Source organism: Orbicella franksi, chromosome 12 (genome assembly GCF_964199315.1).
Source record: "Orbicella franksi chromosome 12, jaOrbFran1.1, whole genome shotgun sequence".
Taxonomy (NCBI): Eukaryota; Metazoa; Cnidaria; class Anthozoa; order Scleractinia; family Merulinidae; genus Orbicella; species Orbicella franksi.
The window spans coordinates 19,881,375-19,907,997 of NC_138156.1; the positions used below are offsets into that span (position 1 = coordinate 19,881,375).

At 40.7% G+C, this 26,623-nt stretch overlaps 3 protein-coding genes across 4 annotated transcripts; all 3 read right to left on the minus strand.

Moving 5' to 3' along the window:
- LOC145462535 (unconventional myosin-XIX-like) lies at positions 1-26,586 on the minus strand. Of its 2 annotated transcripts, XM_081446073.1 has the most exons (25): positions 26,500-26,586; positions 26,021-26,174; positions 25,715-25,768; positions 24,654-24,754; positions 24,352-24,465; positions 24,217-24,269; positions 23,833-23,976; positions 23,262-23,364; positions 12,036-12,096; positions 8,523-8,593; positions 8,320-8,410; positions 7,672-7,831; positions 7,319-7,392; positions 6,518-6,639; positions 6,256-6,366; positions 5,960-6,139; positions 5,305-5,418; positions 5,024-5,095; positions 4,528-4,635; positions 4,297-4,367; positions 3,574-3,889; positions 2,593-2,722; positions 1,117-1,661; positions 593-673; positions 1-280 (listed from the first exon to the last, which is right to left on the minus strand). In XM_081446073.1, the coding sequence occupies exons 1-25, from the start codon at positions 26,584-26,586 to the stop codon at positions 239-241; spliced, it is 3,159 nt and encodes a 1,052-aa protein (XP_081302199.1). In that variant the 3' UTR covers positions 1-238. The 2 variants fall into 2 exon arrangements, with proteins under 2 accessions (XP_081302199.1, XP_081302196.1); XM_081446070.1 differs by lacking the exon at positions 1-280 and having other exon boundaries at positions 290-673.
- On the minus strand, positions 13,344-16,933 carry LOC145462540 (E3 ubiquitin-protein ligase TRIM71-like). Its single transcript, XM_081446077.1, has one exon. The coding sequence runs from the start codon at positions 16,725-16,727 to the stop codon at positions 14,472-14,474; it is 2,256 nt and encodes a 751-aa protein (XP_081302203.1). The 5' UTR covers positions 16,728-16,933; the 3' UTR covers positions 13,344-14,471.
- Positions 17,200-21,482, minus strand: LOC145462539 (E3 ubiquitin-protein ligase TRIM71-like). The gene has a single exon (XM_081446076.1). The coding sequence runs from the start codon at positions 21,258-21,260 to the stop codon at positions 19,002-19,004; it is 2,259 nt and encodes a 752-aa protein (XP_081302202.1). The 5' UTR covers positions 21,261-21,482; the 3' UTR covers positions 17,200-19,001.
- Positions 26,587-26,623: the final 37 nt, after the last annotated feature.

The window sequence follows — 26,623 nt, forward strand, 5'->3', positions numbered from 1 at the left end:
TCTTTTCTTGTTATTTTAACGAGGTTTGCTTGGAGTGCAAATGGAATTTATCAACGCTTAGATATATTTATTTACATTTTAAAAATCTTTTTGTCTTACCCAATTAGAACGATTTTAAATATAAGAAGGAATTCGTGGGATCTGTCAATTATCTGACGCGCCAATTTTGGGGGGTCCTCATCTATCGATTGCATCTGAGATTACGAGCTTCGTTGTCGATCGCTTTCAATGGCCGCAATCACTCAATCTCCCAATCTAGCTCATTGATGGCAGCTAAACCCTAAAAGAAACATTGAAAGGATAAGACACCAACTTACTAGAGGAATATAACACTGAACAAACATGGCGAATGAGCCTCCCTTGTTACGGTTAAGGAAGAAGAGGTAGTCCTTTTTGCCAATTTACCTAAGGTGCGAGAGGTTTCATTTCACTTACGACCTCTCTGTCGAGCATATCCTTTGACGGAATTCCTTGTATTATTCTCTGTGTAGGGCGCGGTCATAGGCCAGGGAGGGGGAGGGGAAGGACTCCAAGTCTATATTTAGTTGTCGCTGAAAAAATTGCTATTACGTATACCAGTGGAAGTTATTACCATGTTGGTTGTGGTTGCCGAATGTGGTCTCCTGTTAGCGTGGGGTAGAGGGGTACCTTTGCAATGAAATGCTACTGGCATCTGAGAAAGAGAAGTCATAAAATGAGCAGTTAGGTGATACATAGAACACAGACAATAAAACAATGGACCGGCGCAATCGAAAGATAACTTAAAAGACAATTATTCTGACATGACCATTCAAACGTAACATCCGATTTCATTTTCTTGATATATGTCACGCAAATGGACTGATTGACTTTATACTTTCACTCGGCCAATCACAACAAACCCTGCAGTAAACCGAAAAGAAACCTCGTAATTGGTTTCAAGAAGAATTTACAGTAGAATGATGTCCTGAAACTCCGCAACACTCTTGGACACAGCTATGAGACCCCAGTTGCATACCTGCACTCCCTCCCACCGCCCCAACCCAATTTTCCAAAGAGGAACAGAGGGTATGCTTTCTGTGTAAAATCGTAGACACTGCTTAGCCTGAACAAAAAAGATCCATACAAGCAAGTTACCTTTTCGATATCTCGGCGTGATATAATGGCCGATGATTTATTGACTGACAGCATCGTTAAGCTCGGTTTGTCCGCATCGTCAACCCGCGGTTTTGCGGGACTGAAATTACACATCAACATGGCTAGAGGACTTATATGCCCTCTGGTGGAGTTGAATGTCATTTGTCTACTACATGGGGCCGAAAAATAATTCTGCGGCGTAAACTGGTCAGGTTTCGTTTCCAGCGGGTCAAACCAAGATCCTACAGCACGTGTGGCTAAACTAGAAAGAAGTCCAAATTGGCGAATTGTTGTTTCGGCGGGTGAAAAAGATCGCGGCAGCGACGAAGGTGTGTAGTTTTGAGGCGCGTTATCCTTTAGCGCAGGGTTCTTGTCTGGAGGGGTATCGTTGAAGAATTCTTCTGCCGATGTGTCGCTTTTCAATTTTATGTTACACTCTTCTTGTAGTCGCTTCAAGGAAAAATAACGTTTTGTGTTGTGTTGAATGACTTTCACTGCCTCTTGAATTCTCTGGAAATTCATCTTGGCTCTCCATCCTCGCCAAACTGGAAAGAAAAGACTGTCTTAGAGGCTTTTATGCTTAGGAATGGTAAAACAAAGCCCGTTAACCGTTACGTTTGCGTGACTGAGGCAGTGATAAATACTAAAGAAATACTCTTGGCAGGAGAGATAGAGCAAGTCAGTTGAGGCCGAAGCATTGAAGGAGCAAACTGGAGTTGAATTACGTAGCATGTGCCCTCTCCATAATAGTGGAATCCTGATTTCTTGAACCCCGATTCTTCAGTCGAATATCCCAATAACTCGAACCAAAATTCGTTTCCTCCCCTCAGTCGAACACTAATTTTACTCCTGATCTCTCGAACTACTCGATCTGTCAAACCAATTTTCGTTTCCCTTGGTGGTTCGAAACATCAGGATTCCACAGCACACAGGGTTCGTACAGGTCCTGGAAAACCTGGAAAGTCCTGGAATTTTATTGTGGCATTTTCCAGGACTGGAAAGTCCTGGAAAGTTCTGGAAATCTGTTAAAGTCAAGTAAAAAAACATGAAATGTATGGCAAACAGTAAGGAGAATTAACATTAAGATAATGGGAGTGAAAGGGTTGATGTGAATTTTAGTCCTGGAAAAATCAATCTGAGTCTTGGAAAAGTCCTGGAAATTTTTTTCTGAAAAAGGGTACGAACCCTGACTGTACAAAGCAAAGGTCCTGAGGAGGCTTGAACCCAGACCCCACATGCACCACTTATTGAAGTGGTTTCATTAACGTTTTCAGCAGGAAGGCAACTGGTTTTCACAGGCGGACAAAACGTTTTAAACTAAACTTCTTTATAAGAAAACTTTCCTCTTGATGGTCAAACCAGTCAATTTACCCAGTACCCAACCTTTAATGAAACTCCAGTATTGGACCTCTAAGCTTCCTAACACATTTTGTTGAAGAACACATGAAACGCTTGACACAAGGAAATGTAATTTACCTGATTGGATTGTAACAGCTGCAGAGTTTCTTCTCCTTTCAATTCGTCTCTTATGGCGTCTCCAGCTTTTCTGGATAGCCAGCACCGATTTGGTGAGACATCTGTTCCGGACTTGCTCTAACCGTTCCATCTAAGAACGACGAAGCAAAAAAGAAAAAAAAAAAAAAACTCGTGGAAACGCGCGTTTGGCCGAGGAACGAGATTTAGAGAATGCATTCGCATTTTAAAACCTTATCAACGCGCTACATTTCAGCTACCACTTAAATGTGTTAACGCAAAGCTCTACTCCAGAAGAACCTTGATCCAATAGTAATGTATCGCGAGTAGAACCTATGAGTATTCATACCTATTCTACCTTTTTGGTACGCTTCGGTGGCGAATTAGGTGAGTTTGGTCGAGATATGGTTCGTATTTTGGTGAGACGTAATATATCCAAAATACCCTTAGCCTGTTATGCCGCCGAAGAGTACCAGGAAGGTACGATTAGGTATTTACCATAACCAAATTCGTCCAAATGACCATGACATTGCAGGATAACATGACTGTAGACCAGGCTTCTGATTGGCTAATTTCGAATTTAAGTACAGTAATGGTCAATTCTACAATACTAAATACGGCATGCAATTATAAAAACTATGTATACTTTTGGGTGAACTCCCAAATTGCTTTATCTTGACACTATAAATGGTTCAGAGCCGGGTTGTTCGAAAGGTGGATAACGCTATCCACCGGATAAATCACTATCCAGTAAATAGCGTGGTTCGTTTTGTTAACACTTATCCACTGGACAACGATTTATCCAGTGGATAGCATTATCCAGCCGTCGAACAACTGGGACCAGGTGTTTGACTCTCGACCTCTAGTGCCGTCTTAATCGTTCAAGTATTTGACGATCGACCGCTACAAGAGTGGCCCGCCACCTTAGACTATACACCCCTAAAATCGTGGAAACTTTTTCATTCTGACGTTCGTTCAACGTACCGCTTCTTCTCGGAGGAAAACCTTCGTTCGCCCGATTTTTACACCGCTGTCGTTCGTATGGACATTTTCCTTGACGTCATCACTGTCAACCTGGACGACTTCCAAGATTGACCGGCAAATGTGTCTCTTGTGATCGTAGCTACTTCGGTGTCGTCGACGAGAGCGACGTTTCAGTCTTTCCACGGCGGGAACCAGAGGAAAGGCTTCGGCTTTCTTCGGCGAGTGGGCTTGGGACTGAGTTACATGACTGCGCGTCACTGGGTTGAGATGCTTCAAAGCGAGGCTGTATCGTTGTAGAAATTCGTGATGGGAGAGCCTGAAAGAGGAAATGAGGGTTATTGTCGTGAGCGTGTAAGCTTTGTAAGCATGTTGTTGGAGGCGCTGTGGCCTCATGGTTGGTGCGCTCGCCTCCGGATCGAGCGGTGCGGGCCCTGGCCGAGAACATTCTGTTGTGTTCTTAGACAAGACGCTTTTCTCTCAAACTACCTCCCTCTAGTCTCTACCCAGGTGTATAAATGGGTACTGGCGAATTCAATGCTGGGGAACTCTGCGATGGACTAGCATTCCATCCAGGGTGGGGGCAGAAATACTTCTAGTCTCTTCATGCTACAGAAACCGGAGATAAGCGCCAGCCTGATGGGCCTCTTGGCTCGTATGCAAACTTTACCTAAGCATGTTGTTAGGATAAGAAACCTTCTTGAGAGCTCTGTGTATTTTTCTCACCTGATTGGATAACCAGCAGCGCTTATCCGAATTGTCTCTACCACACCACATGCATTCAGCTGAGCCATGACCTACGTACGTGGAAAGTATGTTTAGATGATGACAGACTTAGAGAACAAGTTACAGCCCTGTAACGTTCTCAGTTATACGTGGTTTTCTCTAGGAAGTAAACCGTTGTTTGCAAATCGAAGAGAGAGAAAAAGATAGTAAATTGAAAGGTGTACAAAGTACCTGTTTCCTGTCGAAAAGTCCAGGTTGACAACTGGAGTTGGGTTTGATACAGCGAATGTAGTGAACATTTGTAGAGCGAAGCGTGGACATCAGGCTGTCAAGGGAGACCTTAATCAAAAGCAAAAACAGTCAGACATTCCAGTAATCAAAACAGCTGTTTTAAAAGTAACGTTACCTTTAAAAAACGCGTGAGAAATGTTGGTTTATGCAACATGGTTCTAGAAATGAGGAGAAATACCGCGTACGTTTATGAACCAACATTGGCAAACAATACCCTGGGTACCGGAGGTTTCTTCTCGCTCATGCAGTGGGATGTTTCGGGCGACGAAGCATCCTGAAGCATCACGAGTGATGAAGCCTTGACCGAAACTGCAAACTGTGCATGAAAAGGTTATCAGCGGTAACATGGTTAGGACAGAATTGTTGGTATTTTGATTGCAGCCTCATCGCACGCCAAAAAAGACAATGGTATCATACATTCTACTCGGACAAGTACCTTGAATTTGTGCACAACGGTGACTGTAGTCTGCCTTTGTTTACTTCTGTCCTTTGCGTTCAACTTTCCATCCTAAAACAACAACAAAAATATATAGTTGTGAAGGATTACCTGACAGTGGTGCCGTTCAGTATGGCTTGAAAAGAAACCCATTAGCGTGATTTCCAGCTAGCTTTGTTTGCTTTGGTTTTCCGTTGCTATTTGTCTTAAGAACCTGAACGGGATACTTCTAACATTATTCAATAATATTTTAACTCATTAAAACGTCGTAACACACTTACAGCTCGTGTACCGTCGCTGTCTTGGATATGATTTCTTTTCAGTTGAAAGAGTTCTTGAATCAATGTATTTTTGCTGCGTTGTAACAGCTCCACTACTTCAGGGGGTACAAAATCCTGTGTTGATTACAAAATTAGGAATGAAAAAAAGAAAAACTAATCTCAGGTGAAAATTGTTCTGGTAATTGTTTGAACGCAAGGGGTGAAAGAAGTTTTCAATAGGAAAATCGACAGCACAAATGAACCTCAGAGAGACTAGAGATACTTTGACTCTTCTAGACCCTGGTTGAAAAAGCGCGTTTTTTCTCTTCTTTCCTCTTTTCGTTGGCTGTCTTTAGTACGTAATCCCACAATCTGATAGCTTGGAATTCTTATGGTAGAAAAAATCAGAAACTCTCCAAGTGCTAATTTATAAAGGGTCTTTACAGATTTTATACTGCCTTTCCGGTATTTCTAGGCGTCGCTTCATTTCGTCGGCAAGACGAGAACACAGAACGCGCAAAAAAGCAGGGAGGGAGCGGGGGCGGACTTAATCGTTTTCGAGGGTAATAGACCCACAACCCCACGCGCACTGCGCTCAAACAAAGAAGGAGGGACGTCTAGAAACGGGGGCAAGTAGTCAGCATGAGTTGAATTATCTTTACTAACAAACTCCAACCTTGTTTTTCTTGACGAGTCCCTCCACCTGGTAGGACACGCTCTCGGCAAAGTGATGTATGCTGAATACGTGATTTTCCCTCTTAAACCGCGGACAAGTAAAGTGGCTGTTCTGAAGTAAGGACGTCTCCAGGCGAGTGCTAAAAGACTTCGTGTCTAGTTCTCTCTTCAAACAGCACTCCTGGCACCGAACGAAAGAGATATCCATTTGAAACCCTAGCATTAATGTCAAGACAAGTACGATTGCATTCAAATAAGGATGTTAGACAATTTAGAGCGTAAAAAATGTTTTATCACCTCATTCATTAGTGAAAAGACACTTGTTCTTCCCTCGATGAGATCCAAACAAGAACGATTGTCGACAAAATCTTGGAAGGACCAGTCAATACCCTCCTTTTGATACTCCTCCTGAAACGCAAATTACATGTCTTCAGTTTTGAGTTTGCACGAATTGCGTGCCTGGAAAATATTGTAACTGTGTGGTGCAGCATAGCCTATCGTTTTGTTCAGAGGATCTCAGGACTAGTTACTAAGCAAATATTGAAGAAGCCATTCTTACCTGTTGTCTCTTCATAAAGTAATACACGAAATGTTGCTGTAGTTTTTCGTTGGCGTAGTTTATACACAACTGCTCCAAGCTGTTGAAGTGAAAGTTTTCAAAGCCGTAAATGTCCAGAAGACCTGAAATAGAAGCAAACGGTGAGAACCGGGTAACCCCGTCAATTTGACGGCTTATATCTCGACGGGCTGACTGTATCCAGGATCGAACTGGATGTTAAAAGTGTTGGCATTTTTTGGAGGTAAAAGGTCGAGAACCAACCACTAACTTCCGTAGGACATCTTGTAGGCTAAATAGGGTAACAGGGAGGAATCCCTCCCCCTATTAGAGAGGCTCAACCTCCGGGGTGCGAGGACTCTTATATGAAAAGGTCGGGGATGCTAGTCGTCTCGCTTAGGGGTATAAATCAAGGATTCTGGATTCACTTAGGGTGTTCATGACGAAACGCCACTATTTTTAGCTGTCAAAGTATCTTTTAGCTTACACTCGAAGAAATAATAATAAAAAACGCTCCTATTTCCGTTTTTATGCTCGATTTCCGCTAGTCTCTCGATTCCGATCTACTAGCCCGGGCTCCTTTCCTAAATGGCAGCTGGTAATCAAACCTATTCCGTTTTAATTGGTATCTTTTAGGGGTCAAATAAAGCTTGAGTCACGCCCAAATTGGTCTCCTTTAGGGGTTTAATTCAAATTTTACGGCGGGCGTCCCCCTTTTTCAGATGGGAGTCCCTTCCCCGGGGGCTGAACTGTATCTTATCATATTTTATAACGTCTTAACAGAAGCTTATCTTCTGGTCTTACCTATAAAAGAATACTTCGAATCTGACGGAGCTCTGATGGACGCATTTATGAAGTCAACAATCCAGTCGAACAATCTACGAAAACGAAAGAATAATCACACAAGAGGATATTACCATCAAAGGTAAGGTGTTCTGGGGCAAAGGCATGTTACGCGTAGGAAAAGGAACTTGGAAAAGCGTCCCTCGTTTACAAAGCGCAATGCACGAGAAGGTAGCGCGAGACGTAACGGGATCAACCTATCTATGCGCGCACTTTTTCACTTTAATTTTATAAGAAGTGTAGCCAGCTTGTGTTCGTGTATGAACCCTTGACTCTAAGTTCTTTCAATCCGCTGTACACTTTTGTTTTCGTACCTGGAGTAGATCAGTTTGGCCATACAATCTCTTCTCTCCACGCATTCTGATTTTGAACATGGCTTCATGAACTGCTCGCCAGTGGAACCCGTTGTGATTCGTCGTAATGTTAAGCACTGCTTGAGCGACTCCGCTTCAGTTCCCAGTAATTCACAGGCTTCTAAGGATGAAAAAGTCAAGAAAGCATGGTTTAATAGTAAGAGTGTACGTAGGAGTCCATCAGAGATATCCTCACTTATTAGCTGTCTGTTTTTCTAAAGAAGCGGCTTTCTTTTGACAGTCAAACAAGAACAAAGAGGCAAAGAGAGTGGAGAAATGTGTTCAGTACAAGAGTTTTCTTCAACTCTTGTCAACCCAGCCCTAATCAGAGCGCGGTCAAACTTGGTAAGAGTACGAGAGAGTTGATATCTTTGACCTGTCTCAAACAAGCGTAAACTCTGCTCGATCAGTGTCATGAAAAATCAAGAAGATTAAATTTCGTGAAAGCGCACGAGAAACGATGGGAGCAGATGAGAGTTCAGGGTAAAATGCAAGCGAGATTCGGAACTATTTTATTCACAAATTTATACAAAGAGAGAGAGGGTCTTCTCATGCCCCGTTTAGTTCGTATTTTCCTCACAAGAAACCAAGTTTTCAGCTAACACTTACCTTGAACATCTTGAATAGTGCAAGTTTCGTTGGTTGACGGATTCGGATCCGAGAACTGAGCGTCACAAAACTTGAGAATACCATTGAGAACCTAGAAAGAGGAAGGCCAGCTTTAGAATCAAGAAAAGCTAGGATAAAGAAGTAAAGTGGGAGTACAACGAATCGGAAAGGAGAGACGTTTACCAAAAATGAGTTTGCTTCACCTTAAATATTTCACATTGAAGTTGATCGTCAATTCCAACGTTTCTTAGAGCTTGCCTCGTTACTTCGAGAGCTGCAAAACAAGATTACAACACAGGTCACATTTACAAGCGATAGCCTAGAGAAAGTGATTTTTTCTCTTGCAGGCTCGTTGGATAAAACCTTCATGGGGCTATCAGGCAAGTAAGATTTCGTGGCTTTGTTTTTGGTTTTACTTTATTTACTTCATAGTTGTGAACGTGGCCTCTTTCACAAAGGACACAATAAATGAGGACACAATAAAACAAAGTCTCTCTTCTTTACACTTATCACACTCAAGCGGGCAATTGAATGAGGCGCACGAATCTCAGATGGCTGTTTTCTGAGGCTAAATCTCTTTTCGATCACGATTCAAAGAAAACGGCATGCTTTTTTTGCGCAAAGATAATTATTACAAGTTGGACCTCGTCTGCGTCACAGGTAATTTTGAAAACCGTTACGAAATCGAACAATTTCAGTTTTTAGTGGTCAAAAATCTTGTACCAGAATAATGAAGTATATTAAAATCCTTTTTGCATTTTCTAAAAGCTAAAAATATAAATAATTGCGTGAAATAACACCAAAAACAATTTCTCATAGGAACTTGAGAAGTAATTTTCAAAGTTCAGAGAAATTGTGTAAACATAGGTAAATTGTCACCAATAGTTTCACTTCACCGGTACTTTCAAGTGTATCATATGAACTTCAAAATTTGGTTTCGACGTTTTTTGTCGCTAGAAATGATTTCTTTTGAGAAGATATATTAAAACAGTCGCGCAGAAGTTTGCAATATGATGTAAATAATCTTGGTACAACGGTTTTGTCCACTTGTTACTAGAACTTGTGGTGGATTCCTTCTTTAAAATGCGTCTGTACTTGATATTATAACAATGCTCATACGAATTTGTTTGTGTTCGGCCCCGTCCATACTAGTCTCCTTCGCAGCCGTTTTTTGGGATGTCACGCGTGACATCCCCAAAAACGGCTGCGAAGGAGACTACGTCCATACTTGTGTTGTGTTGTTGCTGTTGTTGTTGTTTATAGTGGTCAGTGCGCTTAGCTACACCTAAATAACAAAATATATCAATTAAACGTAATAGGCTTAAAAATCCCAACCGGCGGGAGGCAGACCAGTTGGCTATTTACAAGCATGACCGAGGAGCTGAACTAGGGTTTACCAAGAAACAACTCCAGCTAAGTGGTCAGAGCGGGACTTGAACCCGCGACCTCTGTATTTCAAGTCCGGCGCCCTAACCACTCGGCCACGCATACTTCAGCGGAGGAATTCGAAAACGCAGCTTTATTTCTACGGCCAGGCCTATCGTCCACAGAACTCCGTCACGACAACGAAGCTTTTCGAAAACGCTCTTCAAACCGGAGGAATTTGAAAACGCCGGCTTTTCGTTTTCGTGAGGAAGGAAAACGTTTGAAAACGGAACTTTTCGAAAACGATGGCGTCACGATAGTCATGTGATCTCCCTGACCAAGTTGTCCTCAAACACAAATCCAAAATGACCGGTGATTGGTGCGTTTTCAAATTCTTCTGGCGTAGTGTGGACGGACCCTTACAAGAGTGAAGCTTTTAAGAAAGAGATCACCACTCCAAAACGACGCGAAGGCGTTTGCATCAAAACTACCGTAATCTTTGTTGCGTTTTAATCTTAGGGACCGTTCATTTTTTATAAGGTAGGGGGGGCTGGTGGGATTTGGGGGGGGGGCCATGCGAAAAAAAATGGCTTTCGAGGGGGGGCCATCCCAAAAAAATAAGGGAAAAAGGGGGGGTCACGTGAAATATTTTAGTAAAACTTTAAAATGGCATAACCTTTGAATATCAAAAAAATTGCTATAGAATAAACATAGAAGGCAGGATACAAATTTATTACAAACTTTCCTTCTGCTTTAAAAAAACGTTTGGCCACAAAAAGCATTTATAGCTACTGAAAAGAAGTATTTAACACTGTTATTTTCGAATGCAACTTTCACTGGCACTCATCTTCATCTTCGCTGTCATCGAGTTCTTCGTCGCCGCTTGTGCTGCTATGGGAGTCTCTTTCACCAATGCTGCAAGAAGCAGCAATGCTTTCCGTCAGAGTGTACTCTTCAGGGTACATGAAGGTGTAAACATAATCTCTGACTTCCTGCTCAAGGTTTGTGGTGAAATAATTCCCTTCCAAGAGCTGTGCGATGTATGGCCCATCTCTTCTAAATAACGACGTGGCAACATCCTCAACTTTAATACACTCTTCCGGGACGGCCGTTCTAGGAGGGTACACAAGGCATTGTGGAAGATCATTTCCTAGCGGGTTTCCAACACAGATTCCATAAACTCGTTGGACGTTGTTTTCAGTCCGCTTCCTCTTTCTTTCATTTGACTTTCTGCGGTTTTCTTTTTTCCTTCTCCTTTTGTTGATGTCCTGTTTGAGTGTGCCCTTGAATATGCTGTTATAATTGCTCTTCTTATTTCCTAGTGCTTCCATGTCCTGCGTGACCTTCGTCAACTTAGCTTCTATACATTTGATCTGTTTTACATTAAAACTGTGGGCAAATTCTTCGCCCTGTTTTAAAGCAAGCCCATTGGACTGAAAGAGTGTGGAATCATGTTCCTTTACATCTTTCAATATGACATTCAACTTTTCCACAATTGCTCTGAGCTCTTTGATGGAGAAGTTCAGTTTTCTTCCATCACTGGGCTTCAACTGGTACCCTGGCACGGAAAACTCACCCACCCTTTCTGAACAGCCATCCGCACTTAGAACGATTGCTTCTTTTGCTTGTAAGATGTCAAACTGCCTGGATCGTTCAGCTGTAAACCTTTTCTTAAACGACTCGTCGCTTTCGCCATTATTGCGCATTTTGGAATTTTGCGCATTTAAAAAGCAGCAAGAGTGAGAAAGTAAAGGCAATTGTAAGACATTCATGCTTGCAGCAGAAGAGTCCTCTCAGAGCTGGCCAACCAACACTGAGAAATGCCAGGACATTGACACAAAATGACAACAGGGCAAGTGCTGACAGCAGTGAAACAGATGAAAGTGACAATGACGAGTATGACAGTGATGCCATTGACTCTGGGGGAGAAGATGACTCAAATGACGTCATTCTTGCATTCATCAATTCAGAGGAGGAAGATGCCAGTGAGAGGCCAAATGCCACACGCTCAGGGCGAGCCATAACTAGGAGATCCGAAATTGACTTCTCTTTCTTTTGATTTGTTTTTTAAACAACAGCTCTCTGTCGTATAGGGATTGTAAATATTGTCTTCATAGTGAGCACAATAACGTGAAGTAGGGGGATAATAGAGAAATATTAAAAAAGTTGAAATCTAAATATTGTTTGTTCAATTTTTTTTTGGGGGGGGGGTCATCCCAAAAAATGACCGCTATAAAGGGGGGGCCATGTGAAAAAATTGGTAAGCTGAGGGGGGGTCATGCGATTTTTAAATGGTGCTTCCCAAATCCCACCAGCCCCCCCTCCCTCATAAAAAATGAACGGTCCCTTACCTGCAGAAAATGACTCTTCCTTTCTCGAAGTACTACCTTGGCAGCTTGCTGCTGAAGCTATCTATTAAAAACAATGGGGAAAAGATTGGAACTACTATTTTGTGTCAGCAAGAAAGGAAAGAGGGTGGATCGAACGCATTCTTATTATACTAGACTACTATAGCAGGCCGGTTCTGACGCTTGAATGCTTCCCAGTCGATTTGATTATGAAAATTAGCAAGTTCTGTGTCACAAAGTGCCTTCCCATCGTTTTTTGGCTTCATTATTTCATTCTATGACATCTATATTATTTATCAAGTGTTAACACCACCCCAAAACGAAATGAATCCGAAATAAGAATATATTCCTGATTATTATGTGGTACGGTAGTCTTAAGTGAATCCGAGCGCTCTGATTGGTTCTTTCTTGGTCGGGATTTAGCCATATGGACTATTTCCATGGAAAGGGTCATTAGCCGTGTATTTTTTTTTTTGTACATATGCTTTATTTCAAAACACAAACATTATTTACAACAAGGTGTGACAGTCAAGTACACTTACAAACTACTTACAAGACAGAAACATAACATTCCAGTTCAGTTCTATTTAAATGTTCCAATATTATTGTTTATAACATCTACGAAAGGAAATACAGTTATCGTGTATTTTTCTTAATTTTTAAAGTTGGCAAATGAAATAAACAAACATGTAATAAACTAATAATAATAATAATAATAATAATAATAATAATGGTAGTGATAATGATAATGATAACGATGATAATGATAATAATAATACCTTTATTAATGTTTGGAGATTGTTTAGCCGAGAGACAACCCTCTAGTTATAGAGGAAGGGAGGGAATGGGGTTGCGTGGAAGTGGGAGGGGATGGGAGTGGGATTGGAGCGGGAAGAAGAAAAACGACACTTGGCATTTCATTATAAAATATAAGGGAGGGGGAGGGCGCAAAAAAGCTTTCGTCCCTTCGAGTCACATTCTCTTCACAAAAAGGCTAAGGCCAAGTTCCGCCGCACTCTTGCGTACTGTTCAAGGATTTGCAAGATTGGTGCTCTTTATGCATACGATGGAGCATGAGCATAAAATAAGCAGGGGAAAATGAAATCGGGGACAAGATTGCGTGATTCCGTCACGCGTCGTGATTTCCAGACGAAAACGTGACTGTTTTGCAGTCTATTGCTGACGCACGTCTGCAAACATTTCCTCTTTCATGCCAGAAGAGAGGCAAAAGGCAACACGGAGATGACCCACATTCTCAACGAGCACACCACATCAAGCCGGAAGAGTTTGGATGATATCATTTATTTATTGGGTAACTATGTTGTCGAGGCAAAATTGCTAATGTCGCACTGTTTACTAAAAAAATTCAACTGACGATATAATGTTTCCTTAGGAAACTTAACATAATTATAAAAGTACTCATAAAATAATGAAGTGATTGAAATTGAGGATCTGGAGGGGCCAGCAACTCAAATACCTGAGAATTAGCTACGAAAAAACGTGTTTCTTAAAAGATACCCGACTTTTGAGGTCTGCAAACTTTACTGATGGCTAATAGGCCCTCTGCAGCTGGGGTCACGTGACCAAATTTTTCCTAGAAAATTTTTATATTATGGGCTATAACTTGAAGAATGCCAGAAATGGAAAGAGCGCATCGAAAATACCAAAATGGTCAAGTTTGAGGCCCCTGGCAGTAAAGAGTAAGTTTATACAACAGTTTGAATTTTCGGAAAATTTAGAGGATTTGTATGGAAAATGTTCCTGGAGAGCAAGGCCTTGCTCTCCAACAACTTTTTCCACACAAATCTTCTGATTCTTTTAAAAATTCAGACCGTCATAAAATCTCATTCTTTAATGATGGGGGCCTCAAACTTGGCCATTTTGATATTTTCGACATGCTTTTTCCATTTCTGGCATTCGTTAAGTTATAACCCATAATTTTATGAAAAATAGGTCAAGCGATGGCTTAGCTGCAAAGGGCCTATTAATAGCCAGAAATTTGGAATGATAGCTGAGAAATCACCAAAACTTTAACTGATAAACTGAGACTACGTCATCTCCATCCAGATCCTTCGAAGTTCTACCTTTTATAACAAAGCAGCTTACTAGCAAAAGATCACATATCAAAGAATCACAAACCTCTTATTATGTAAATACATTTCGATAAAAATTTAAAATCTCTAGAATAGTTGAGCCACATAATCGATCTGAGCCGTGACTTGCTATAACATGCAGGTATACTTGGTAAAAACCGAAAACTGCAACCATACAGAAAAGAGTCAATAGTTCAAACGTAAAATGTAGAGATAATCCAAGGCTATCTATTGTGTTAGAGTGATTTAGCCCATATCACACTACTCTCGACTAAGGATTGGCCAGAAATTTCTATTTTAAAAATTACCCGATATATTTTGGTAGCTGACTGGGCAACAAGTCGATCTACTCGAAGATTTGAATGCGATCCTTCGCAAAGTCAGACACAACTATCCTACCATCACTAAGAACTGCTGTAGATGATAGTCCATTAAACTCTCCTATCCCACGGCCTTTTGTTCCAAACTTTGCCATAAACTTTCCACTTAGTTCGAACACCTGAACTCTGTGATTCTCTCTATCACAGACCATCAGGTGTCCCGCTTTGTTAACTGACAAGCAACGAGGTTGATTGAACTCCCCGTCCCCTGACCCTCCATTTCCAAATTTGTACAAAAAAGTTCCATCCTTATTAAATACTTTTATGCAATCTTCACCTCTATCTGATACTATAAGATAATTGTCATATTGGACACAATGCCAGGGTCTGTTAAAAGAACCCTTTTCGCCAATTTTACGTAGAAAGTGGCCATTGTGAGAAAATATCTTAATTACTTTGTTACCCCAATCAGCGACAATAACATTACAGTCACTGTCTACTGATAAACCACCGGGAAACTGAAGCTGATGATCAAGATTTCCTTTACCACCAAACTGGTTCACGTACTCACCCTGCTCATTGAACAATTGGACACGACAGTTATTACGGTCCGACACCAAAATATTTCCGTTCTTTGGATCAAAAGCTATCCCAGCAGGAAAGTCAAATTCTCCCTGTTTGTCGCCCTCTCTACCAAACGATCTTAAGTAAGTCCCATCACTACTGAACACTTGAATTCTGTGGTTAAGAGCATCAGTCACTGCAATTTCATTACGTTCATTCACTGCCACTCCCCAAGGGCAAAATAGCATTCCAGCGCCCGAGCCTCGTTGACCAAACGATGAGACGGGTCTGAACTGTCTGGGTTTGACTTGAAGCGCAAATGGGCTACCATGGACATGTTCCTCGTTTATTTTTACTGATAAATGGTATCTTCCAGTTTCTTTGGCGAAGTAGCTGATCCTGTAGCTGCCGTCTTGGTTATCTTTGACTCGCGCTTTCGTCGCACAGTCCTGTCCTTGACGATTTCTCATTTTCACTGTTAAACAGTCATGCGCTTCATAGCATTGTTCTCCTTCAGCATTTCTAGTCGTCAAAACAAACTGTGTTTCAAGTCCAACGATAACTTCACTGATTCCATTTCCTTTGGCATTTGATTGCTGCGCTTCAGTCTTGCTCAAGAAGGTTTTTAAAGATCCGATTCCTTCAGCGGTTGCTTTCTCTAGCAATTTTTCGTTTTCCTCGAAAATAAATTGTCGAAGACCTTCAAGGTCACAGTCGATGTGTTCTCCTTCATGTTTGACTTCTTCCCGAAAGATTGTTTTCAATGACTTGTCTAACTGTGCTATCTCAGAGCTTGTGCTTCGCTCCAGAAGTGCTTCAGCTTTTTCAACTCCTGTCTCGATTATTTGAGCTTGTTGTTCAATGTCACTCTTTTGTATTCCCAGTTGTTCGAGTGATTGCTTTCCTTGATTTTCAGCTGCATTAAAGATCTCCTCCTTTTTTGCCTCGATGACAACGATCATATTATCAGCAAACTGCTGCGCGCTTCTTTTCACATTGGCGATTTCTTCGTGAATTTTTGCACAGATTTCATTCCTCAGAAAGATTTTATTCCTTATCTGTTCGGCCTTTTGCTTTTGACATTCAATCATAGACTGCGCTTCTGCTATTCTTTCATTTGCCGCTTCTTCCAAAAGTATTTTGACGTGGCCGTCGTGAATGGTTGTAGCACAAGAGTTGCAAATGGGTTCTTCACAGTTCCTACAAAAGAATTCCAGTTCTTTCTTTCCGTGTCCTGGCTTTCCACAAAATGCTGGTCGCTTTAAGACATCCTCGATGTCTCGATCATGGAGGTCTTTAATCGCCAACACTCGGTGGTCTTTATTAGCTCGGATTATGTTGTGCGCACTGATACAGTCGTCACACCAGAATGCACAACAATGAAAGCAGTACAAACTGTGAGCGCTTTTCTTGTCACAGTTTCCACATTTGACAACTGTAGTGTTGCAATCTTTGATGGCCAACACATCTAGCCAACTGTTGATTCGAAAATTGGTCGGCAAGTCTTTCAGGTTTCCACTGCTAGGGACTCTACTCTCTCCTCTACAGTCCGGGCAGGTTATGATATCTTTGCGGCCACTCATTCGTAGAATCTCGTTCAAGCAGTGAAGACAAAAACTGTGTAAACATGGTAGCTGTTTTGGATCAGTGAATGTGATCAGGCACACAGAACAGGATAGTTCTTTATGAAGATTGTTTAGCAAGGTTTTTATATCCATGTTTGAAAGCGGAAAACGGGAAGGGTTTGAAGTTAAGTTGGAAAAGCGTCCAACAATGAAGTCTTGTGATCAGTGTCTGATAATATTAACCAATCAGCGACCATTGTTTATAGACGTGTTTGACATGTAGGGTTTCTAAAAATTGTGATCAGTTCAGCTTGTTCTTATTCAAATCATATTTTGCTTCGCGAAGTGATTGAAAGGTTGAAAGAAGACAGTCACTGAATTTGTGATACTGACCAATCAGAGAGCGTCCTTAGAAGTGTTTTCATTTGACGTGACTGCTAAAAGCAACTTTGTGATGAACCAAGATTTCTGACAATTGTGATCAGCATTCATTGACCTTATAAATTTATAAGGAAATCAACTTGAAAAAATATCTGCAATGGTGTTGCATTGCTACTCATTTTATTCAGTTTTATTCAGTGCTATCGCCGGCAAAGAGCGATAAACACGCAACACCGAGGGTTTTGACGAGAATAGAAGCGAAATGCGAAGGTTCGCGTTGTGAAGGTTTGTGAGTATTTTAAACCCATTGTAAATAAATCATCCAAAAACCCATTGTAGTGACAAGACACGGAGATGAAAATCACAACACGTCGTAACTGAGGCATGCAATCTCAAACATACCCGATCCTTGACGCTTGATTGGTTCTGTTTTGTATCTTGCCGCCTCAAAATAAAAAGTTTAGCGGAGGCGTAATCATGAAAGGTGCGCTGGAACAGAAACTACTACAACAACAAATGCGATGCTGAATACACCCAAACTATGTCGAGTGAGTAGCTTACATGTAAAGCCCCGGCCAAACGATCGCAACATTTCAATGCAACATATCGCGACATTGTTGGGCGCATCGGGTGCCCGGAAAGCGAAGACGGAAAGCGAAGACGGAAAGCGAAAGATCCTTCCAAACCGAAGACCCCCTAGAAAACGAAGACACCCTAGAAAACGAAGACCCCTGGAAAACGAAGATCCCTAGAAAACGAAGACCCCTGGAAAACCAAGACCCTTTCGAAATTATACTCGTGACGAAAGATCGATGGCACAACGCTTCGTTCGGTCGCATACTCTTTGTTTCAAATTGATCACATGCCAGAACAGAGGCAAAAGGCAACGCAAAAATGGCCTATATTCTCAGCGAGCACACAATATCAAGTCGAAAAGTTTGGGAAAAATATTACAAGAAATATTCACACTCAGTTCAGTCTCTACAAGCTTGTATGATATAATTTATTGGTAACTATGTTGTTGCGGCAACATTGCTAATGTAACACTGTTTATTTACAAAATTTCAACGATATAAAGCTTGCTTAGGAACTTAACACAAATATGAAAGTACTTATGACATAATTAAGTGATTGAAACTGAGGGTCTGGAGGGGCCAGTAACTCATATAACTGGGAATTGGTCAAAATGTCAGACATTTTAACTCTCAGTTAGGGAAAATGACGTGTTTCTTTAGAGATAGCTGAGTTTCGAGGTCTGCAAAATTTAATGATAGCTCATTAATAGGGAGAAATTTGAAATGTTTGCTGAGAAATGGCCGAAAATTTAACTGATAAACTGAGATTACATCATCTCCGATTCCATCAAGACCTTTAGATGGTGACAATCACTTGAGACTTAAATGCTTGGGTTACATTTCTTTTAAGTAGTTTAAACTACATGAGTTAGATTTAAATTAAAAATTATTTGGCTGGATCTGCTGTTTCTTACATGCAAAAATAATAAGCACAAAATTAGTCCAACTTTTTACAGGTAATTATAAATTATCTTAGTATCTATGAAGGGGAGAAGTTTTTGGTTTCTCAATTTCTTCCATTCTCCAATTTTTCCATTCTTGAAATCAGACCAACGTTCATTGTCCTATTCTTCGATTGTTCGATTCAGCAAACACCTTACCTCCCCGAAATAGGGATTTCTTTTTATACCAAAGCAGCTTTAAAAGCTTACACATCAAAGAATCACAAACCTCTTAATATGCAAATTCATTTCGATAAAAAATTTAAAATCTCTAAAATTGTTGAGCCAGAGAATCGACCTGAGCCGTGACTTGCTATAACATGCAGGTACACTTGGTAAAAACCAAAAACTGCAATCATACATAAAAGAGTCAATAGTTCAAACGTAAAATTAAGAGATAATCCAAGACTATCTGTCGTGCTAGAGCGATTTAACCCATATCACACTACTCTCGACTAAGGAATGGTCAGAAATTTCTAATTTAAAAATTACCTCGCATATTCTGAGAGCTGACTGGACATCATGTCGATCTACTCGAAGATCTGAATGCGATGGTTCCCCCAGTCAGATGCAACTATCCTACCATCACTAAGAACTGCTGTAGAAAATAGTCCATTCTTAAACTCTCCTATCCCGCTGCCTTTTTTTCCAAACTTTGCCACAAACTTTCCACTCAGTTCGAACACCTGAACTCTGTGATTCCCTCTATCACAGACCATCAGGTGTCCTGCTTTGTTAACTGACAAGCCAAAAGGATTATCGAACTCCCCGTCCCCTGACCCCTTTTTTCCAAATTTGTACAAAATATTTCCATCCTTATTAAATACTTTTATGCAATTTTCACCACTATCTGATACTATAAGATAATTGCCATATTGGACACAATGCCAGAGTTGGTTAAAAGAGCCCTCTTCGCCAATTTTACGTAGAAAGTGGCCATTGTGAGAAAATATCTTAATTACTTTGTTTCCTGAATCAGCGACAGTAACATTACGGTGACTGTCTACTGATAAACCAACGGGAAACAAAAGCTGGTGATCAAGATTTCCTTTCCCACCAAACTGGTTCAGGTACTCACCCTGCTCACTGAACAATTGAACACGGTGGTTTTCACGGTCCGCCACTAAAATATTCCCGTTCGTTAGATCAAAAGCTATCCCGAGAGGATAGTTCAATTCTCCCTGTTTATCACCTTTTGTACCAAACGATCTCAAGTAAGTTCCATCACTACTGAATACTTGAATTCTGTTGTTACCAGCATCAGTCACTGCAATTTCATCACGTTTATTCACTGCAACTCCCCAAGGGAAAATTAGCATTCCAGCGCCCGAGCCTAATTGTCCAAACGATACAACGGGTCTGAACTTTCTGGCTTTGAGTTGAACCGCAAATGGGCTGCCATGGACGTGTTCCTCGTTTACTTTTACTGATAAATGGCATCTTCCAGTTTCTTTGGCGAAGTAGCTAATCTTGTAGCTGCCGTCTTGGTTATCTTCGACTCGGACTTCTGTCGCGCAGTCCTGTCCTTGACGATTTCTCATTTTCACTGTTACACAGTCATGCGCTTCATAGCATTGTTCTCCTTCATCGTTTTTAGTCGTCAAAACAAACTGTGCTGCAAGTCCAACGATAACTTCACTGATTCCATTTCCTTCGGCATTTGATTGCTGCGCTTCAGTCTTGCTCAAGAAGGTTTTTAAAGATCCGATTCCTTCAGCGGTTGCTTTCTCTAGCAATTTTTCGTTTTTCTCGAAAATAAATCGTCGAAGTCCTTCAAGGTCACAGTCGACGTGTTCTCCTTCATGTTTGACTTCTTCCGGAAAGATTGTTTTCAATGACTTGTCTAACTGTGCTATCTCAGCGCTTGTGCTTCGCTTCAGAAGTGCTTCAGCTTTTTCAACTGCTGTCTCAGTTTTTTGAGCTTGTTTTTCAAACTCACTCTTTTGTATTCCCAGTTGCTCGAGTGATTGCTTTCCTGGATTTTCAGCTGAATTGAAGATCTCCTGCTTCTTTGCCTCGATAACGGCCATCATGTTATCAGCAAACTGCTGCGCGCTCCTTTTCACATTGGCGATTTTTTCTTGAATTTTTGCACGGTTTTGGTCAACCTGAAAGATTTTATTTCTCATCTGTTGGGCCTTCTCCTTTTGAGATTCAATGACAGTCTTCGCTTCGGCTTTTCTTTCATTTGCCGCTTCTTCCAAAAGTATTTTAACGTGGCCGTCGTGAATGGTTGCAGCACAAGAGCTACAAATTGGTTCTTTACAGCTCCTACAAAAGAATTCCAGTTCTTTCTTTTCGTGTCCTGGATTTCCACAAAATGCTGGCCGCTTTAACACGTCCTCGATGTCTTGATCTTGGAAGTCTTTAATCGCCAACACACGGTGTTCTTTATTAGCTCGGATTATGTTGTGCGCGGTAATGCAGTCGTCACACCAGAATGCACAACACTGGAAGCAGTACAAACTGTGAGCGCTTTTCTTGTCACAGTTTCCACATTTGGCACCTGTAGTGTTGCACTCTTTGATGGCCAACACATCCAGCAAACTGTTGATTCGAAAACTGGTCGGCAGGTCCTTCAGGTTTCCACTGCTAGGGACTCTACTCTCTTTTCTACATTCCGGGCAGGTTATGATATCATGGCGGCCACTCGTTCGTTGAATCCCGTTCAAGCAGTGAAGACAAAAACTGTGTAAACATGGCAGCTGTTTTGGATCAGTGAATGTGATCAGGCACACAGGACAGGATAGTTCTTTATGAAGATTGTTTAGCAAGGTTTTTATATCCATGTTTGAAGACGGAAAACGGGGAGGGTTTGAAGTTAAGTTAGGAGCGTCCAACAATGAAGTCTTGTGATCAGCGTCTACTAATATTAACCAATCACAGGACGTTGTTTATAGACCTGTTTGACAGGTGCGGTTTCTAAGAATTGTAATCAGTTTTGCTTGACCAATATTCAAATCATATTCTGTTTCGCAAAATGACTGAAAGGTTGAAAGAAGGTCACTGAATTTGTGATAGTGACCAATCACATAGCATCATTAGAAGTGTTTTCATTTGACGTGACTGCTAAACTAAGTAACTTTGTGATGAGCCAAGATTTCCGAGAATTGTGATCAGGATTTCTTGACCTTATAAATTTTAGAAGGCTATCAGCTTTACAAAATGTCTGCAATGGTGTTTTACAGTTGCTCATTTTATTCAGTGCTGTTACATTTTATCGCCGACAAAGAACGGTAAACACGTAACACCAAGGGTTTTGACGAGAATAGAAACGAAGTGCGAAGGTTCGTGTTGTGAAGGTTTGTGAGTATTAGAAAACCCATTGTAAAGAAATCATCCAAAAACCCATTGTAGTGAGAAGACACGGAGATGAAAATCGCAACGCGTCGTCACTGAGGCACGCAATCTCCAACATACCCAATCCTTGACGCTTGATTGGTTCTGTTTTGTATCTTACCGCCTCAAAATAAAAAGTTTAGCGGAGGCGTAATCATGAAAGGTGGTTCTTCATAAAAGGGACAGGAAATATGCCCTGTACTGGAACAGAAACTACTGCAACAACAAATGCGATGCTGAATACACCAAAATTGTGTCGAGTGAGTAGCTTATAGCCCCGGCCAAACGATCGCGACATTTTATTGCAACATATCGTGATATTGTTGGCGACAGAAAAAAGTCCTGCCGAAATTTGAAGTGAATGAAACTCTTCCACCTCTCCCTTTCTCGTTTCTTTTTTTCTTCATTTGCATCGTCTGTCCTCAGTCATCGCACATGGAGCAAGTTTAAACTTAACGCAAATTTTTAACGTCAGGTTATACTCAAGACCCAAGGCACAGTTATTCCCAATACGGACCTCACGGCCCGCAAATAAGAGGCCATCGATAAAACCAGGAACATGGAACATCCCGGAACATTCTGTTTAATCATGTGACTGTTCCCTATTCCTAGATTTCGTTCTTCATAGAAAACCAAGATGGTGTCCGTTCGAACTCTTTAATCAGACCGAAAAATATGGGTACACGGGTGTGATTTCTTTATTCAATTCATTACGTTAATTCAAAGATATGCGTATACACGATTTCTCATGAAGAAATTGTTTCTCCATGAGATAGAAATAGAAACTCTTCGGCATTGAGTTTCTTGTCTAAATTAGTTCGGACTGCTCGAACTCTGATGATTTATTAATAATAACTTGCTTCTTACTCGGGCTTCTGTTAAGCGTCCATGTTGAAGAGACTTTGAGTTACCGTGACACATTGTGTGACCTATGTTAAATATTAAGTGTCATTCGAAAGGTTTTGCACTTTGAGCCGTGGTCTTGCCAGCCGTATCGAGATCCTGTCCTTGGAAGAGTCTTAAAGATCGAAGAACGTTCCGTTATGATCGCTTCTCGTGTTATTTTCGACCGTTCCCGGCAATTCCGTAGAACCGGTTACGACAGTACGTGTTTGTGTTGAAAAAACAGTGCTATAAAGCCATATGACGCAATGGGCGCGAAAGAAGAGGAGCCTGTATTCATTGTGGTCGGTCGAAAGAATACCCTACGCTCTCTACCCCTCCGCTACCGACTCCCCTAACCCCCCCCCCCAAAAAAAAATATATTTTCATATTTCGAGCTGATACCAGTTTATGTTTCGTGTATTTTAGTTTAGAAAATTTAATTTTACGCATTTTTTGCTTAATTATTATAACTGTTTGATGTTCCGGGATGTTCCATGTTCCGGATTTTATCGAAGGCCCATATAAGATATACAAACATAAAGCTTTATTAAGAAAGATGTGAGTACCTGGTCAAAAATGTGAAAAATTTTTTCCCCCTCTTCCTGATGCACAACTCTGGTCTTCTCCAAGAGGTAAGTGTTAATACTAGCACCAACGATCTTGTGGCTCCTACGAAGAAATTTACAGAGTAATGAAGGTAAATGTAATCCTCCAAAGAACTTTCTTTTTCTCCTTGGACCAGTTATGAAAGCTTAAGGTTCAAAGTTATTATATTTCTTAGTGATCGATACCTCCCTTCGATGTCTACGCCACTCAACTTGTATTACCAACTTGCTCTGTGAAGCCTAATGAATTCCAGTGCAGTGTTGCTAATGTCGAACCTTCCGTAAGCGACCACCCTGGATCAAATTTTTGCGCCGAATACTGCACTTCGATTTTTATACTGCAGTTCCGTTAAACTGTTGGTTATTCTTCTGAAAACAGTGTAGGACGCGGGAACAAGTTCTCTTTTCATCGACCGAAAGTCACAGTAAAATAAAAAAATATCTTAATTGACCCCTCACACAATGGGGCTTTTCAGGAGCATTACTCTCTTGAAGAAAGGGACACAATGCAACTTTTATTAGCAATCCTCACCGATCAAATTGAAGTTGGATGTACTTTCCAAATCGACTGCTATTTCTGTTACGCACTGTCTGAGCATTTCCAAATGCTTCCAGAATTGGATTGGAATCAAGTATTCTTTGTTCAATCCTGTTCACGTTGGCAGCCTCCTCAGTTCTGTTGAAAGAAAAAAGTTTCATGTATCTATATGATGTGGAGGATCTAGCTCACCAGCTAATGAGAGTAAACTAGGATCATCGGTGTGACAGAGGCTTGTCACGTAAGCCTCCGTAACATGTCATGACAATGTAACGCAACAGAAAGTTTGCAGAATGGAAAAGTCTTTAGTTATGATTTGTTTTTATTTCTGTTTTGTGATATAGTTTTCCAGCAAAAATATTTTCGAAAATCTCTTACCTCGTTTCCGTTAAGTCAGTAATAAAATGCATCAGGCTACGTGTTGTCCATGTCTGTAAAGGGAATGGTAATGTTAGAACTCTACTAAGCTTTAGTTGGACATCTTTCACTTCTACCACCTTTTCCACTACTGACCTTTCCTGCTCCACTTTCACCACTCACAATAATCGACTGGTTCCTTGTTTCAAGATCTCTTTTCAGGTCGCAGAAGGCTTTTTGGCCAACAGCAAATATATGAGGAGGGTGCTCCTACATTGAGAACAAAACAGATAAAAAGAGTTCAGTCAAGATTGTGTGAGAAAGTGACATCACTGATGTCACATTGTCATGCAACTTTCTCCAGTCTGAACTCTTTTGATCAAATAGTATAAGTGACACTAAATTAGATAAGAAGTTTGACTGACTTCATGGTGAATTACAGCTGTTGGTTCTCAAACCTTGATTTCTACTGCACTGCCACTCTTGTATCTGTTGACCATCTTGCTATCATAAAGTTCAGCAACATCTTGGAATGGATTGACAGCAATAAGAGGAACACCTGCAGCACAAGAGGACATGCCAGAGGTGTCTACAATGCATAGTCTACAATGTCTTGTCTTGCATTATGGTTCCATGCACCCACGTTATAAAGAGACACTTCTCACAAGTAGACCCCTAACAAGGTTCTAATTAAAGGTTTACAGTGTCAATTGAAGTCCAAGAGTGATGGGCATCAAGTGGCTCTTTAATATATCACTGCATTAGGGATGCAAGTTATGAAGTTTAAGGAAGTTTATAACATCAGACACCAGGGACACTTGTCATGCATTGTGCAATACCAGAAAATATCCATACTCCCCCTACAGAAGGGATTGGAATTTCCTGGGGGGTCGTGCGTTCTCTAAGACCAAAAAATTTAAAGAAATGTATCAAGTTTAATTGGAATTTCCAGAGGGGAGGGGGTTCTTGCAAAAAATCCCTTCCGTGTGGGAGGTATGAATATTTTCTGGAACTACACATTGAAAAATTCTATCAACATCTGGCTGAGCTACTGAGCAAGTTACAATGTGCCAAATTTTCTCCAATTTTGATTGGTTCAACTGTTCAACTTCTTACTTATGATCAAATGGAGGACAGACACATAGATGATCTCAAGATGATACCATTAAAATTTTTGTTGTTTCTTTATAATAAAACAAATAGATTCTATGTTGCCTTGCGTCTGTTTGGTAACTGATCACAGAAGACGTCAAAATGTGGTAAGAACATCAGTGACACAACTCAGCTGTGACGCCTTGTGTTGCACTTTTTTGTTCTTACCACATTTTGAAGTCATCTGTTATCTGTTACTAAAAAGACACACAGAAACATGGAATCTATTTGTTAAACTTATTACAGAAATCAAAATCAATAACTTGCTGCAATGGCTAGATGGCCTTTGATCAGCATGGCATTTTGGGAGAATATTGATTTTGATAGTTAAAATAATCAACTATCAGTACTAACACAGCATATATACCTGCCCATGAATAGACTTTTCCTGTTTGAAAACGAGCTTCTATTACCTGGAGCACTGCAATCAGATAAATAAGTATTTTAAATTGTGACGGCAAAAGGCAAGCAGGGGATTATGTTCAATGTTAGACAGAATCATTGCACAATAATCTAGACTTAAGGAGAGCATATCAGCACTGCTCCTGAGCATGCCTGCCTAGAAAAAAGTAGACTCAAATTTACCAGCAGATGTTATCACATGGCAAATGGTTTCAATGAATGTTATCAAACTAGTAAGCTTGTATGTAGCTAGGCAATGAGGGATTCAAACCTGTATCTTCATTTAAAAGATTCAGTGATGTCAGATCATCAGCGTCTTGCAGATTTATAAACTTTCCTTCTTTTTGTGGTTTAGGAGGAAAGTGGTCAAGAGAGGCATCCCTTCTCTCTACCTCTGGCTTATTTGCGCTTGAATTTTCTAAAACCTGAAGACGAAATAAGCTTAGATTAGGAGGAAAAATCTTGTTAAGTATACAAGAGGTATTTTCCTAAATTCACATCTTATCGATAAAGCTGCAAGTCTTTCGAGATGGACTTTGTCCTTACATTTCCTCTCAAAGTCACTCTCTGTTCAAGTTCATAATTTTTTCAGCTATGAACAGTAAAAAAGAAATTACAGCGATCGAGCGAGAAACCATTCCAGACATTCCAAAACAAAGCTGAACAAAGTTTAATTCTCGAGCTGCCAGCACAGTGATCTATTCACCGATGTTAACAGCATTCTGAAAAATATGTTTATAAGATACTCACCTTCATATTTACACTCCTTGATCGTCGAAGTCTGCAGTAAACACAGCTGTTCAAGAAAGAGAACAAAATTCTCATGGAGCTTTGCATTCAAATTTCGAACCGTGGATAAATGGTGCGTTTTGAT